This window comes from Delphinus delphis, chromosome 5 (genome assembly GCF_949987515.2).
Source record: "Delphinus delphis chromosome 5, mDelDel1.2, whole genome shotgun sequence".
Lineage (NCBI taxonomy): Eukaryota > Metazoa > Chordata > Mammalia > Artiodactyla > Delphinidae > Delphinus > Delphinus delphis.
The window spans coordinates 51175061-51187845 of record NC_082687.1 but is presented as its reverse complement, the minus strand read 5'-3'; the positions used below and the strand labels follow the sequence as shown (position 1 = coordinate 51187845).

At 36.1% G+C, this 12785-nt stretch overlaps 1 protein-coding gene across 1 annotated transcript; it reads left to right on the top strand.

Annotated features, from left to right (window-relative positions):
* The first annotated feature begins 418 nt into the window (after positions 1-418).
* AMBN (ameloblastin) lies at positions 419-12154 on the top strand. Its single transcript, XM_060011718.1, has 11 exons — positions 419-433; positions 1406-1474; positions 4179-4229; positions 5520-5567; positions 6059-6169; positions 7693-7926; positions 8812-8850; positions 9115-9174; positions 9267-9311; positions 9757-9801; positions 11609-12154. Exons 1-11 carry the CDS (start codon positions 419-421, stop codon positions 12152-12154), a joined length of 1263 nt encoding a protein of 420 aa, XP_059867701.1.
* Positions 12155-12785: the final 631 nt, after the last annotated feature.

Genomic DNA, 12785 nt, shown 5'->3' with positions numbered 1-12785 from the left:
AACCTGCACAAAACAAATAAGGGTTTATTTTGCCCCTATTTTACATATATTTCCCCCAGCTCACCAAAACCATTGTCTTCAGAGTTTATGTTTATTATTCCTTCAGTGTCTTCTCTGCAATCAAGTTCTCTGAATAAATACAGGGGTTGAGTTACAATTAAAAATAATGAGACTCTACTGGGCCAATGTCCTTGCATGAAATAAAAGGGTGTGGGCAAATTGCAGGAGCAGAGTTGTGATTTTTTTCCCCCCATTTAGCTTTACTTTGATTGGTGGATTGGCACTTTAAATAAAGGTTTCAGGTCTTCCCTGAATGAGGGATACAGAGTGAGTCTCAGGCACAGTCCAGAAAAAAATTTTAATCTTCTTTTCTTAGAACTATCTTGGTTGGCATCACCAGGCCCTGAGAGCACAGTGCATGCCAGCATTGAAGGTAAAATGTGATTTTATGATTTCCATGTGATTCCTGTTCTTTTTTCCTATCTCCAGGCAGCTTTTATAAAGAGGATTTATCTTCATTTGTCACCAGAAGCTGAATAATAGCTTATTGTGAAACATTATTAGCATGTTCCAGAGGAGACCTGCCTAATACCCTTTCAGCTAAGGACAAAAAGACTTGCCTATAGACTTTTTTTACTATTTATGATTGTTAGTGACAGTACCTAATTTGGAAAAGTATTAGAAGTTGAGCAAATCTCTTGACTAGTGAGATTTCTGTTCATGTGAGAGTAAAGTGCCTTCTGGACTTATAGAATAAACTGAAGAGATAATTCATTTTAGAAAGAGGAAAACTCAATTTTGAGACATATTTTCCACTAATATCAAAGGAAATTAAAATATTTAGTTAATTTTTATTTTTAAATGATAATTATTGGCATGGTTTCCTGGCTAACCTAAACATAGAATAGTATACCCTTTATATCTGCATATAAAGGTTTGTTATGAAATGACTGTTGGTTGTATTACATTTAAAATGCATTTCAAAATTTATTCTGGAGGGAAACAAAGTAAAAATTCCTGTGAATCATACTTAATAGACCAACATTTCACATAGTGGAACATTTCACATTTAAAATTTTAATGAATTTAATTTAATTCATTTAATTCATTTTCATTTATGAAATGAAATTAAATATTCATGGAAGTGTTCCCACATGTTCACTTAGGTGGTAGCTCTGTAAAAAAAAAAAAGTACTTAGAAATTTTTTAATTGCTCGTCAATTCATTCCAAAAACTAATAAATAAAAATCAGTTGTTTAGCAACATTTATCTGTTTTGGTTTTGTTTTATTTTGTTTTGAACCTAGTCGTTTTGGAAGAGCAAAGAGCTCATGGAAATATTGTCTTTTAGCCATTCTGAAATAAAAATTCATCCGATTTGATTCTCCAATGCAACTCTGTTTCAGATCCCACTTTTCAAAATGAAGGACATGATACTGATCCTGTGCCTCCTGCAAATGAGTTCTGCAGTGCCGGTAAGTCAGTCTTCTAGAGGGTACCCTAGTAGAGACATTGCCAGACACCAAACAACACTGAAGGAAGTGGCTGAGTGTCCATAATTGGACTCATTGGGATTAATCCAGTGGTATCTTCCTACTGAGTCAAAAGTCAGGTGCCCAGATGTCAGCCCTTATAATCCAAAAGCAGTAAGCCAAATATAAAATTTTGTTATACAGAAAGATATTTTAAATTTTCCAAAGACAACTTCTACATCTTATTCCATTCACTCAAAGTTAAAAGATGTATGTGGTCTCCAACAATGTCACAGCACAAATTTATTATCAATTACCTGCAACCATTATGAAATCAAAATGGAAAGAGGAAATTTCTCCAAAAAAGTAAAGTAAGTTTTCTTCTTCATTTTTAAAAGAACAACATTAGCCAAATTACTATGGTTACAAAACTGAGCTAAGTAATTCCATTTGAAGCTAGTAATTAACCAACAAATTTGTCTTATAGGGAGATACTGTGTGACTAAGCACTGAAGTTTCTTAAATTAAAACATGCCATGCAATGGGCTACTTGTATGTTACAGTCCTGCACCTGGTACATTCCATCATATATTGAGATGATTTCATATGAATACAATCCTTTGAGCACTGAACTACTCCAGCCAATATCATGTGATTCTGTTTACACGAAGACATTATTCAGTTGCTTCATGCATTTGACAAATATTGACCGAGCACCTGCAGTGTATCCAGCAATGTGCTGGCATTGGAGATGTGAAATTAAATGTGACGTGGTCTCTTGTCTTGAGGAGCTCATAGGTGGTCTTAAATGAACTTTAAATAGTTAAGTTCCTTGAGACAAAGGAGTAGACATTTGAGCTTCTTAAAGTTAAAACATTTCAAAAAAGGGGGATGAAAACTGACTGCTAGGATGAAAACCTCCATTTTACAGATAAAAAGAGTTTCTTTTACATTACTCAACATGAATTTTAAATGAAAGAAAAATTAAAGCTGCCACCTTAGCTTACCTTTGTATGATACTGACATTGGGGTCACCTCAGCCATCCACCATCAGTCTAACACCTTAACACTCTTGGAACTTACAATGGTCCACATCTGTGTCAGTCAGGTCCACTCTGAGCAAGAGGACAATGGCTTAAGATTGCCAACTGCCAAATCAGATGTTCTTCTCCTTTTACTTCCCCCTGGGAAAGATATCCTCTGTCTATCTGCATTCATGTAAATATTGCTCATTAATTCATGACTTGGATCAAATAGAAGCAAAGTGTACTTTGTCCTGTAGTTGAATCTATCCCAGTTACCTTACTTTTGTACTGGCTAATAGGAGGAAAGAAGGCTCTACTCTCACATCCCCTCAAATTCCAAACAATCTTCTCACCACACACATACACATATCACTCTTTTTGTCTACAAAGGTAACCTCTTTCTCTACTTGGAGTATTTGCTACACATTTATAACTCCTTCCCTTCTATCCACTTGCAAAACTGCATTATTTGAAGAAATTTGCACCATGACCCAGAAGGTGGGATTTTACCTGTATAAAAATGTAGGACGTGGAGACAAATAACATATGCTCAGAAAAATATTCCTGAACTTCCTCACAAAGGAAAAATAATCCCAATACATTTCGTGAAGACTCCAAAAATACCTGTGGTTTAAATGAAGGAAGTAAGGCATTAAAACCCCTTGACCCTAGATGTAAGAATATCCAAAGAACAAAAACCGCTTAAAATCCAATTTACTCTAATTGTTACTCTTCTCTTCCATTCTCTGGTTTTTTTCCCCCACTTGTATTCATGCATATTAATAAGGATTGGCTTAGAAAGGAAAATATCTTACAGTTTAAAAACCTAGCTGTAAATATAGCTATATTTTTTTAACAACTTTTAAATGAACACAGTAAGTATAATAGTACTTGGTACTAGAATACCTTTTATTTCAGAAAAAATGCCTTTTATATGATCCCAAAAATATAAACACAGGTCAACAGGTTTATACATAATCTTTCACAATAAAAATAAAAACAAAAAAAGAAGAAAAAACATTTAAAAATAATAATCTTTCACTAAAGATGATGGAGGATTTGTTGAAGCCCTTTGAATGGGAGGCAAGTTAGGTTTTACACATGGTTTTGCCGAATGCCATGATCCCACACCACGTTCCACAAACCAGGTATGTAGATTTGTCAAACACACAAGAAAACTGAGTTCGAGTTTGTTCCCTTTGCTTTTCTATGTGATAATATTTAAGTTGAGTTATTAGTTTTCTATTTTGTTTCTTTTACTTCTCATCTGTTTTCAACATAACTTTCAAACTAAATCAAATTTTGCTTTTAAAGCAATATAGCATTAAGATGTAGATAAAGGCTAGATGATTCATGTGGGAGCAAACTTATTAAATATTAGGAATTCCCTGGCGGTCCGGTGGTTAGGATTCCATGCTTTCACTGCCAAGGGCCTGGCTTCAGTCCCTGGTCAGGGAACTAGGATCCCACAAGCCGTGCGGTGCAGCCAAAAAAATAAATTTTAATATTATGTTAATACTCCAAACAATTTAAGTTCTTCTTCATTCTACCCAAAAGCTCAAGTCATTTGGGTAATAAACCAATATTAGCTGGCCCTTATGTGTATGTGTGGCTTTCTATTTTCAGTGTGTAATGAAGTTTCTCATCAAAGAAAATTCAAAATTATTTTTATTTCCATTTAGGTGTTTCCTCAGCAACCTGGGACACCAGGCATGGCTAGTTTGAGCCTTGAGGTATGTATTGTTAGAGTATTTACATATAATCCTTACATTGGTATGTTCTTCATAAGAGAAATACATGGGCTGTTTCTCAGTTTTCCTGGCCAGAAGTCAGTGGCTGTCCTCCTGCGCAGTTCTAGAGAAGTTTATGACATTTATTAGAGCCTCATCTTATAATTTTACTGCAATTTTAAATTTTCCGTTGTTTTGGTCTTTAGAACATCATCTGTGTGTGATCAAAGCAGTACTAATATTTAATACCTAATACATATATATACATTAATTGAAACACATTATTCTGAAGTCACAAATGGCTTATACTTAGTTCCTTCTCCATATAGCATATGATAAAGTTCCCATGAGGAAAGTTTATCTTACAAAATGTAATTGTTTATGAGGACTGTAAATAGCATTAACACTGTACTATAGTGCCTCCTGCATAGCCTCTGTCTGTCTTATTGCAGTTCTTATACCTAACATATACTCTGTCTAGAAAACCCCAGCAAAATAGAAGTGTTTCAGATATCAGTAAAAAATATAAACAGTTATGAATAGAAAAATATTTATGAGAGTACAAATTTTTCACAAGGCCTTGCAAAATTTATTTATATCATGACAGTCTGAGGGCAATCGATACTTTGTGCTAGAAGCTTATTTCAAAATGAAGCTAATTTCACTGAGTTTTGGTTTTTTTTTCTTACTTTCTAGCTTAAACTTAACGCAAAGAACTCTAAACCTCTTCCCAGGAAAAATGAAATTGACTTTCTGTTGCATTGGCAGCATTCTTGACCATCTATCTAGATACTTACCATTTTCCCCAGTGTTTTTTATATTTATTATTTTGAGAACTTTTACTTGGGAAGGAGGTAGGGTTGTTTTGTTTTAATGTGCTTGGTTTGTTTGCCTGTTTTTTCAAATTCCTCTTTGGGCTGGATTTATAAAAGGCAAAGTAAGTTAAATGGGGGAAAAAAGAGTCAATGAGACAATGTCCTCGTGATTATACTGATATTTCAATTCAATGAACTATTTTCCCATGTTTCAATATGACCTCCACTTAAATGATATTTTCTCTCTTTTAATTAATGATGAAAAGCAAGCTCACTATTTTAATAGCAATGATAACAACAATGGCAGAATCACATTTAACATTTCTACTTTTTAGTGATGATTTGTGTCTCTTATTTTATTCAAATTGACCCACCCCAAACTTTGTGCTAATACTACCATATGTCGAAAATCAATTGTGTCATACACAAAAGGAACATATGTGAAAAACACTAACCCACATTTTTTTTTCCTTGATAGACAATGAGACAGTTGGGAAGTTTGCAGGGATTAAACATGCTTTCTCAGGTAACCTTATTTTCAAATAATTCTTATTGCAAATATTCATGGTGTTGGTGGTAGTGATATTAGCAGCAGCACTGTAATTCATAAAATTTGTTTGTGAATAAACAATATCCTAAATACTGAAAAAGCAAATGAGTAATTGAGATAACCTAAAACAAAATAAGCACCTAGGATGGGATGGTAGGAGAAAATAAAAATAATGTTGAATTTTCTTTAGTAAGAAAAAAGTTCCTTTTTGTATTATTAATTTTATTATGCAGCCCAAAATATGAATGCTTAAAAAAGCAAAATCTCAAAGAAGTTTATGGGAATATGTCAGATTGGCTCAGAATAAAAAGCAAGTCTATTGGAAGACTTAACCTAGCCACATTAAATTAACCAATAACACTCTAATTTTTGCTATTTCTACACTTTTTTTGGATTTTTTAGAAAATGGAAACCAAGTTTAAGAAAGCACTGAAATATAAGCATACTTTTTTTCTCCATGTCTTTAGTATTCAAGATTTGGCTTTGGGAAATCATTTAATTCTTTGTGGATGCATGGTCTCCTCCCACCACATTCCTCTTTCCCGTGGATGAGACCAAGGGAACATGAAACTCAACAGGTAAGTTAATTGCATCAATGTGTCTGAAACTTCAAGCTTTAAAATATTCTCCTGCTTGCCTTCTCTAAGTTGTCATATAGTAACCATAGACAGGTAACAGTAATGAATAAAAAATTTTCCAAATAACAATAAATCAAAACCTATAACTGTTTTTAGTACTTAGGAAAATTTAAAATAAAATGGTCCAAATTTTCAACCCATTTGTATATTTACTTCAAATAGGAAGATATGGCTTCCAAAACATAGATACCTATGTTAAAGATATGAACAATAAATAAACTAGCCTGAAAATGAAAGCAGGCTATATCCTGGAAAATTCTGATTTCAGTCAAGATTCCTTAAATAATTACTAAAAGACACATTTAAAATATTGCCAAACATTCCTAGTTAAAACATCATAGGGCTTCCCTGGTGGCGCAGTGGTTGGGAGTCCGCCTGCCGATGCAGGGGACACATGTTCGTGCGCCAGTCCGGGAAGATCCCCACATGCCGTGGAGCAGCTGGGCCCGTGAGCCATGGCCGCTGAGCCTGCGCGTCCGGAGCCTGTGCTCCGCAACGGGAGAGGCCACAGCAGTGAGAGGCCCACGTACTAGAAAAAAAAAATCATAAACCCTAAGCAATTAATAAATACATCAATCAGTTAATCATTATTTATTAGATACCTAACAAATACATAAACCAAATGGTAGATTGGAAATGAAAGTGAAGGTGTTTAAGAATGCCTTCAAAGCTTACAAAATTTCACATCTGATTAGGGGATAAGACAAGACAACATATTACAGGGTGCTAAGTTGTGAGGTATAAGTAATGAATGAGGTACAAGTAATGAAAGCCCAGGAGTTTAGAGATGGGCAATGGTTGAAGAGATGAAGCACAGCCAGATTGTTGTGAGACTTCTTTTTTGTTTACTTTTTGTTTTTTTGTTTTTAAAGCCACATTTAGTGGGACAGTAAATTATGTTAATGGTGATTCTTTCTCCACTTGATTATTTCCAAAATGAACTCATGATGTAAGAATTTGATTGGTGTTTTATTTAATTACCCTTTCTCCTTTCATTAACTCAAAAAATATATTATCTAACCTGTGCCAGTCACTTATTAGGACCTATCTTAAGTCCTGGGGCTATAAAGATAAATAAGACATTATCCTCTGTCAGCTGACCAAGGGACAAAGCTTTATCAGGAGTAATTGTAATCCAGTGAGAGAGTGTTAAATTAGAGATACATAGAGGCAGCTGTGGGAACCCAGAGGACGAAACGGCTCAGTCTACCCAGAAGTTCATATAGCTTTCCATCTTCATGCGCAGTCATAGTCCCAAAGGAAGTAGGGGAGGTAAACACCTACCAGACTGCTCCCAAAAACACTGACTTTAAGTGAATCAGTGCTTCCTATGGAACACATCTTCAAGACAAGTCTCCTAGACTCTCTTCCAAGTAGAAAGTTCCTCAAGCCCTTTTGCTTTGTCAGACACCACAGTTCAGTGAGCCATCACTTCCTGACGCTCCTTTCAAATTTCTCTGCAGTATGAATATTCTTTGCCTGTGCATCCCCCACCTCTCCCATCGCAGCCATCCCTGCAGCCTCCACAGCCAGGACAGAAACCTTTCCTCCAGCCCACCGTTGTAACCTCCGTCCAGAACACAGTCCAGAAGGGAATACCTCAGCCTCCGATTTACCCGGGACATCCACCCTTGCAGCAATCAGAGGGGCCAATGATTCAACAGGTGGCACCATCAGAAAAGCCATCAAAGACCGAGGTAATTCCTCTCTCTGAAGTCAGATCTGGATCGTCCATTAACTTAGTGAAAGAAAATCGATTTACAGAGCACATTTAAATAATCAGAGCTTTGGGCATAATGCACGAAAATACAAATGTTTTCGAGCAATTGACATATCTGGGAGTAGAATATAAATATCCATTCCTGCCCTTTGCCATCTGAGATGGGGCATGGATTCTAAAAGATCCTGTTCCTGTAAAATTGGTTTTCAGAGGAAATAGGACAGCCCAGAGAATTCCAAGCTTCTTATCATCAGGCTTTTTTCAGTGTTGGAAGGACTGAGAAAAGTGATTGATCCCTCAGCATTGCAAATAGTATTTTTGCATTATTATTTCTCTATCTGGTAATAGAGAAGACAATCAAGCAAAAGTATCAGGTAATAATATTGAGAAAAGAGCAATGGACAGAAAAGGAAGGTATCATGTAACTAGTATGCTGCAGGCATTTAACATCCCCACATACCACCTGACTCCAATCCTATGAAGATAGATATTATCATCCTTTTTTAAAAAGACATATTTTAAGAGGTTATAAAATTTTCCCAGTATTACACAAAAATTAAGTGGCACAGCCAGCATTCAAATCAATCTGGCATGCTCTGATTCCAAAATTCATTACTTTCTATTCTGCAAAACAAAGCAAACTCATGACAGACATGCCCCATCTCCTCTCTGTGCACTTGAGTCATGTTAGTAAAGGGCAACTGTAATCTCTTTGGTTGTACCCTCAGAGGCGAAATGAAAGTAAAAACAAGGAAATTCATTTTAGATTGTTTTATCATAATTGTAAATAAGATAAGAACATTTTAAGTTCACTTCGTCTATTTTAATTGTTCAGTAATTTTAATATTTATCTGTAATGCAGTTGCCAGGAATGAATTTTGCTGATCCACAAGATCCATCGGTAAGTACAAATCTCAGTAAGACACTTTCTTGGGAAATACATCTCTATACTTCAAGAAAGGAGAGTAAAAAATTTTAATTGCCCCATTTATCCATAAATATGAAATATAATGGGTTCCTTTGTTTGCTTAAGTGTTAAATACTTGTTTATCATAGTAATCCATCTGAAAATAAGTTTCATATAATTCCTAGAAATGGCCGTAATGGGAGGTTTGCCTGTGTTATAGCAAATATGAATTGCTTATTCTCTTTCTACCACTTAAAGATGTTTCCAATAGCCCGTTTGATATCTCTGGGACCAGTGCCACAAAATAAACCACCTCCAGTAAGTTTTTTTAATACCACTTCTCTGTGATTTACTTAAAAGTTTTTCTCTTGGGAAATGCATTTTGTGATGATTATTGTATTTATATTTAGCTTTATCCAGGAATATTTTACATGTCCTATGGAGCAAATCAATTGGTAAGTCTTTATCCTATAAAAAGTATCATTTTAATTAAATGTTTTCTTAAGAGATAATATTATAAAATCTAGGCCTCAAACAATAGATTCCATATTCTCTGAATGCCTAAGTTAGCAACTGAAATGGCAAGGAGGCACACTTCCTATTTGGATAATTCTGGCCAGGCATACAAACACACATACACACACACACACACACACACACACACACACACACACACACACAGTGGCATTAAAGAAAAGGTCAATTTTCTATCTTAATTATCCAAATTGGCTACATTTATTTAATAATGACTCATCTCTCCACTTTACCCTGCCTCTGGACACAGTATTAATATTAAGTTTTAAAGAAAGACTAAATGACTTTTAACTTTGTCTTGAGTAGTTACAAAGATAATAGGAGTCAGCTGGCTCATAATATGATGCTGTGTTTCTTTTTGAACAGAACGCTCCTGCCAGACTTGGCATCATGAGCTCAGAAGAAATGGCTGTGAGTAATGTCTTCAAAGTCTTCTTAAAATAGTGCCCAAGGGAGAACAGTCACAGATGACTGGCTGCAAGAGGTGTTGGCCCTGAATATAGCTGAATATACAACATGGGACTCAAGTTGTTCCACTCCAAAACCGAAAGCTTGATTTTGAAGCAGTATGCAAAGATTTCATCACATTTCCCATATAGTCGTTTCTGAGTGATGACCATTCTTGCACATAGGATTTTGCCCCATTTCTTGAATATGAGACCAGGAGAAACCTCTCTTAAAAAGCCACCATTATTGAACAGCAAACGCTTCAAACCAAAAAAGATACACATGGTTCATGAAGTTCCCGTTACTTCTCAGACCACTTAACCCCTCAAAATAACAAATTCAACAAAATTGCAAATCACTTAGACCTCAAAATTGAGAGATCAAAAAGAAACAAAATTAACCAAGTTTAAAATTTGATTATTGTAAAATTCAAAGTACATTAACAATGTAAGTCAAGTGTATTCTTATTCTCTTATCATTATCTATGCATATTACAACTTTAAAATTTGAGATCAATAGACTCACACAACTGGACTTTTTTCCCTCAGAAATTTCTACGTTAAATCTGTTAGAGCACAAAGCAAAACAAAACAAAACCATACTGAATTAACAAATCATTATCAACTACGGATCCTACTCAGTTAATAAATACATGTAAACATGCTATCACTGAAGAAAACTTGAATCTCAACATTATTGAGTGCCTTCTGTGAGTGAGACACATAAAAAGATCTTATGGAGGCAAGATAAATAAGATAAGGTTCCTGATCTCAGGGAGTTCACAGTCTAGTCAGTGGAAAAAATAGATACAGGGGCAGAAAATGTGAAAATCATGTGATAAAGGTAGCAGCCCAGGGGTTCACAGTGCCATCCCTGGAGGAGATGATGGGAAAATCTGCGAGTGGAGAGCCAGGAGAATATAAGAGGAAAAAGTACTGACTCTACATAACACCAACGAAATGGGTTGAAAATTCAAGTGTGTTAATTATTATTTTAGAATTTTAATTAATTTATATTTTGCCTCATTCTTAAAAGATTTTTCTGTAGCTTATGAAAAACACAATAAATATAACCAAAAAATTGAAGATAGAATTTAAAATGAGGAAATGAGAATACAGATACGCAAGTTACAAAGCCCTGCACACTTGCTGTAAGAAGCCCAAGATTTGGTCCTGAAATTTTTCACAACAAAGGAAAAAAGGACACATGGTCAGTTCTAGAATTTTAACTGTCCACAGGAAGAAAATATTTCTGTTTCTCCAGAGGGAGGGAGGGAGGGAAGAAGGAAGGAAGTAGAGAAGGAAGGAAGGAAAAATTTTTAAAGCAAAAGAGAAAATATTACATGGGGCTTCATTCATTTTGAGGGATACTGAGAAATGATACTGACAATGTCCTCCAAAACTCTGCTCAACAAACTCAGGAATGCATCAGATTTTGTTTGTCTTATGATGGTATTGCCCTTTTCAACTGCTTATTGTTTTCTTAAAATGAAATTCAAACTACCTTTTGCCTGTAGACTTGGTTCTGTCCTACTTCCCTGCTTCTTTCCCTCTTACCCTTCGGCAGGCATTCAAAGGGTCTTCATCTCCCTTTCAAAGAAGTGAGCGTCCCCACCCAGAAAAGTACAGAAGTCAATTTAGTGAGAAATGTGCTTACACAAAGCTGTCAGCCAACTCTCTGTTCCCTATCAGTTTTTTATGGTTTTTCAGTGAATCTGACGGGTATAATGGCATCGTATAGTTAATAATATGTGATAAATGTTTTTTTCCAGGGAGGAAGAGGAGGCCCCATGGCCTATGGAGCCATGTTCCCGGGATTTGGAGGCATGAGGCCCGGCCTTGGAGGGATGCCCCCCAATCCAGCCATGGGCGGGGACTTTACTCTGGAATTTGACTCCCCAGCCGCTGGAACCAAAGGCCCGGAGAAGGGAGAAGGAGGTGCACAAGGCCCCCCTGTGCCGGAGGCCAACCCAGCCGATCTGGAAAACCCAGCTCTCCTTTCAGAGCTAGCACCTGGTGCCCTTGGAGGGCTTGTTGCTAATCCTAAAGGCAATATCCCCAACCTAGCAAGAGGCCCTGCAGGGCAGAGCAGGGGACCCCTCAGGGTCACCCCAGCAGCTGCAGACCCACTGATGACCCCTGGATTAGCTGATGTTTATGAGACCTACAGTGCTGATGAGACCACAACTCTGGGTCTCCAGGAAGAAACCACCGTGGATTCCACAGTGACCCCTGACAGTCAGCACACATCGATGCCAGGAAACAAGGCCCAGCAGCCCCAGATTAAGCATGATGCATGGCATTTCCAAGAGCCCTGAGAGCCTTGAGATATCAGCTACTTACTGTATGCACAAGCTTCCCAGCTTTGTCCCAATAGTCTATCTTTTTGTGAAAACACTTATTACCCTCTGCAGCAAAGGCATTAAAAGTGTTAAGCACATACTAATAAATATAAGTGGCTAGAAATAGTGTAGGTCCCCTTCTTGCTTTCATTCTCTTATTGAAATAAAATGTGTTGCCTGTCTCTGTGATTTAGAAATACTATTAATAACATCAGAGCAAGTCTAAGGGTCTCTGCATTTGAAAATCACCATTTCTTAGCTGTCTTGACATTATAGAATTTCTCTTACTAGCATGACACTGTTATATCCAGGAAATGTGACATTGCTTTGGAAATTTTTCTCTAAGCAAAGGCACATATTCTTAGAATTATAAGTTATTTCATTTAAACGTTATTAAATGGGGATTGGTGGACAAGCCCTGACTGGTATTACTGGGTTTGGTATACTGGATTTAAAATTCTCATTTGTAGAGTATTTTATTTAATCTAGTAAAAGCATCTAGCCTATTTTAAATAAAAATTTTTCTCACTGAAACTATCAGAAATTATACGCTTATTATTTACATATATTCAAACTATTAAGAAAAGCATATTCACCCCCTGTATTT

Bases quoted from the DNA above. Each gene is read 5' to 3' on its own strand.
- AMBN (XM_060011718.1), top strand. The intron at 9,175-9,266 runs GTAAGTTTTTTT...ATTTATATTTAG, and splicing joins CACAAAATAAACCACCTCCA to CTTTATCCAGGAATATTTTA. The intron at 9,312-9,756 runs GTAAGTCTTTAT...CTTTTTGAACAG, and splicing joins CCTATGGAGCAAATCAATTG to AACGCTCCTGCCAGACTTGG.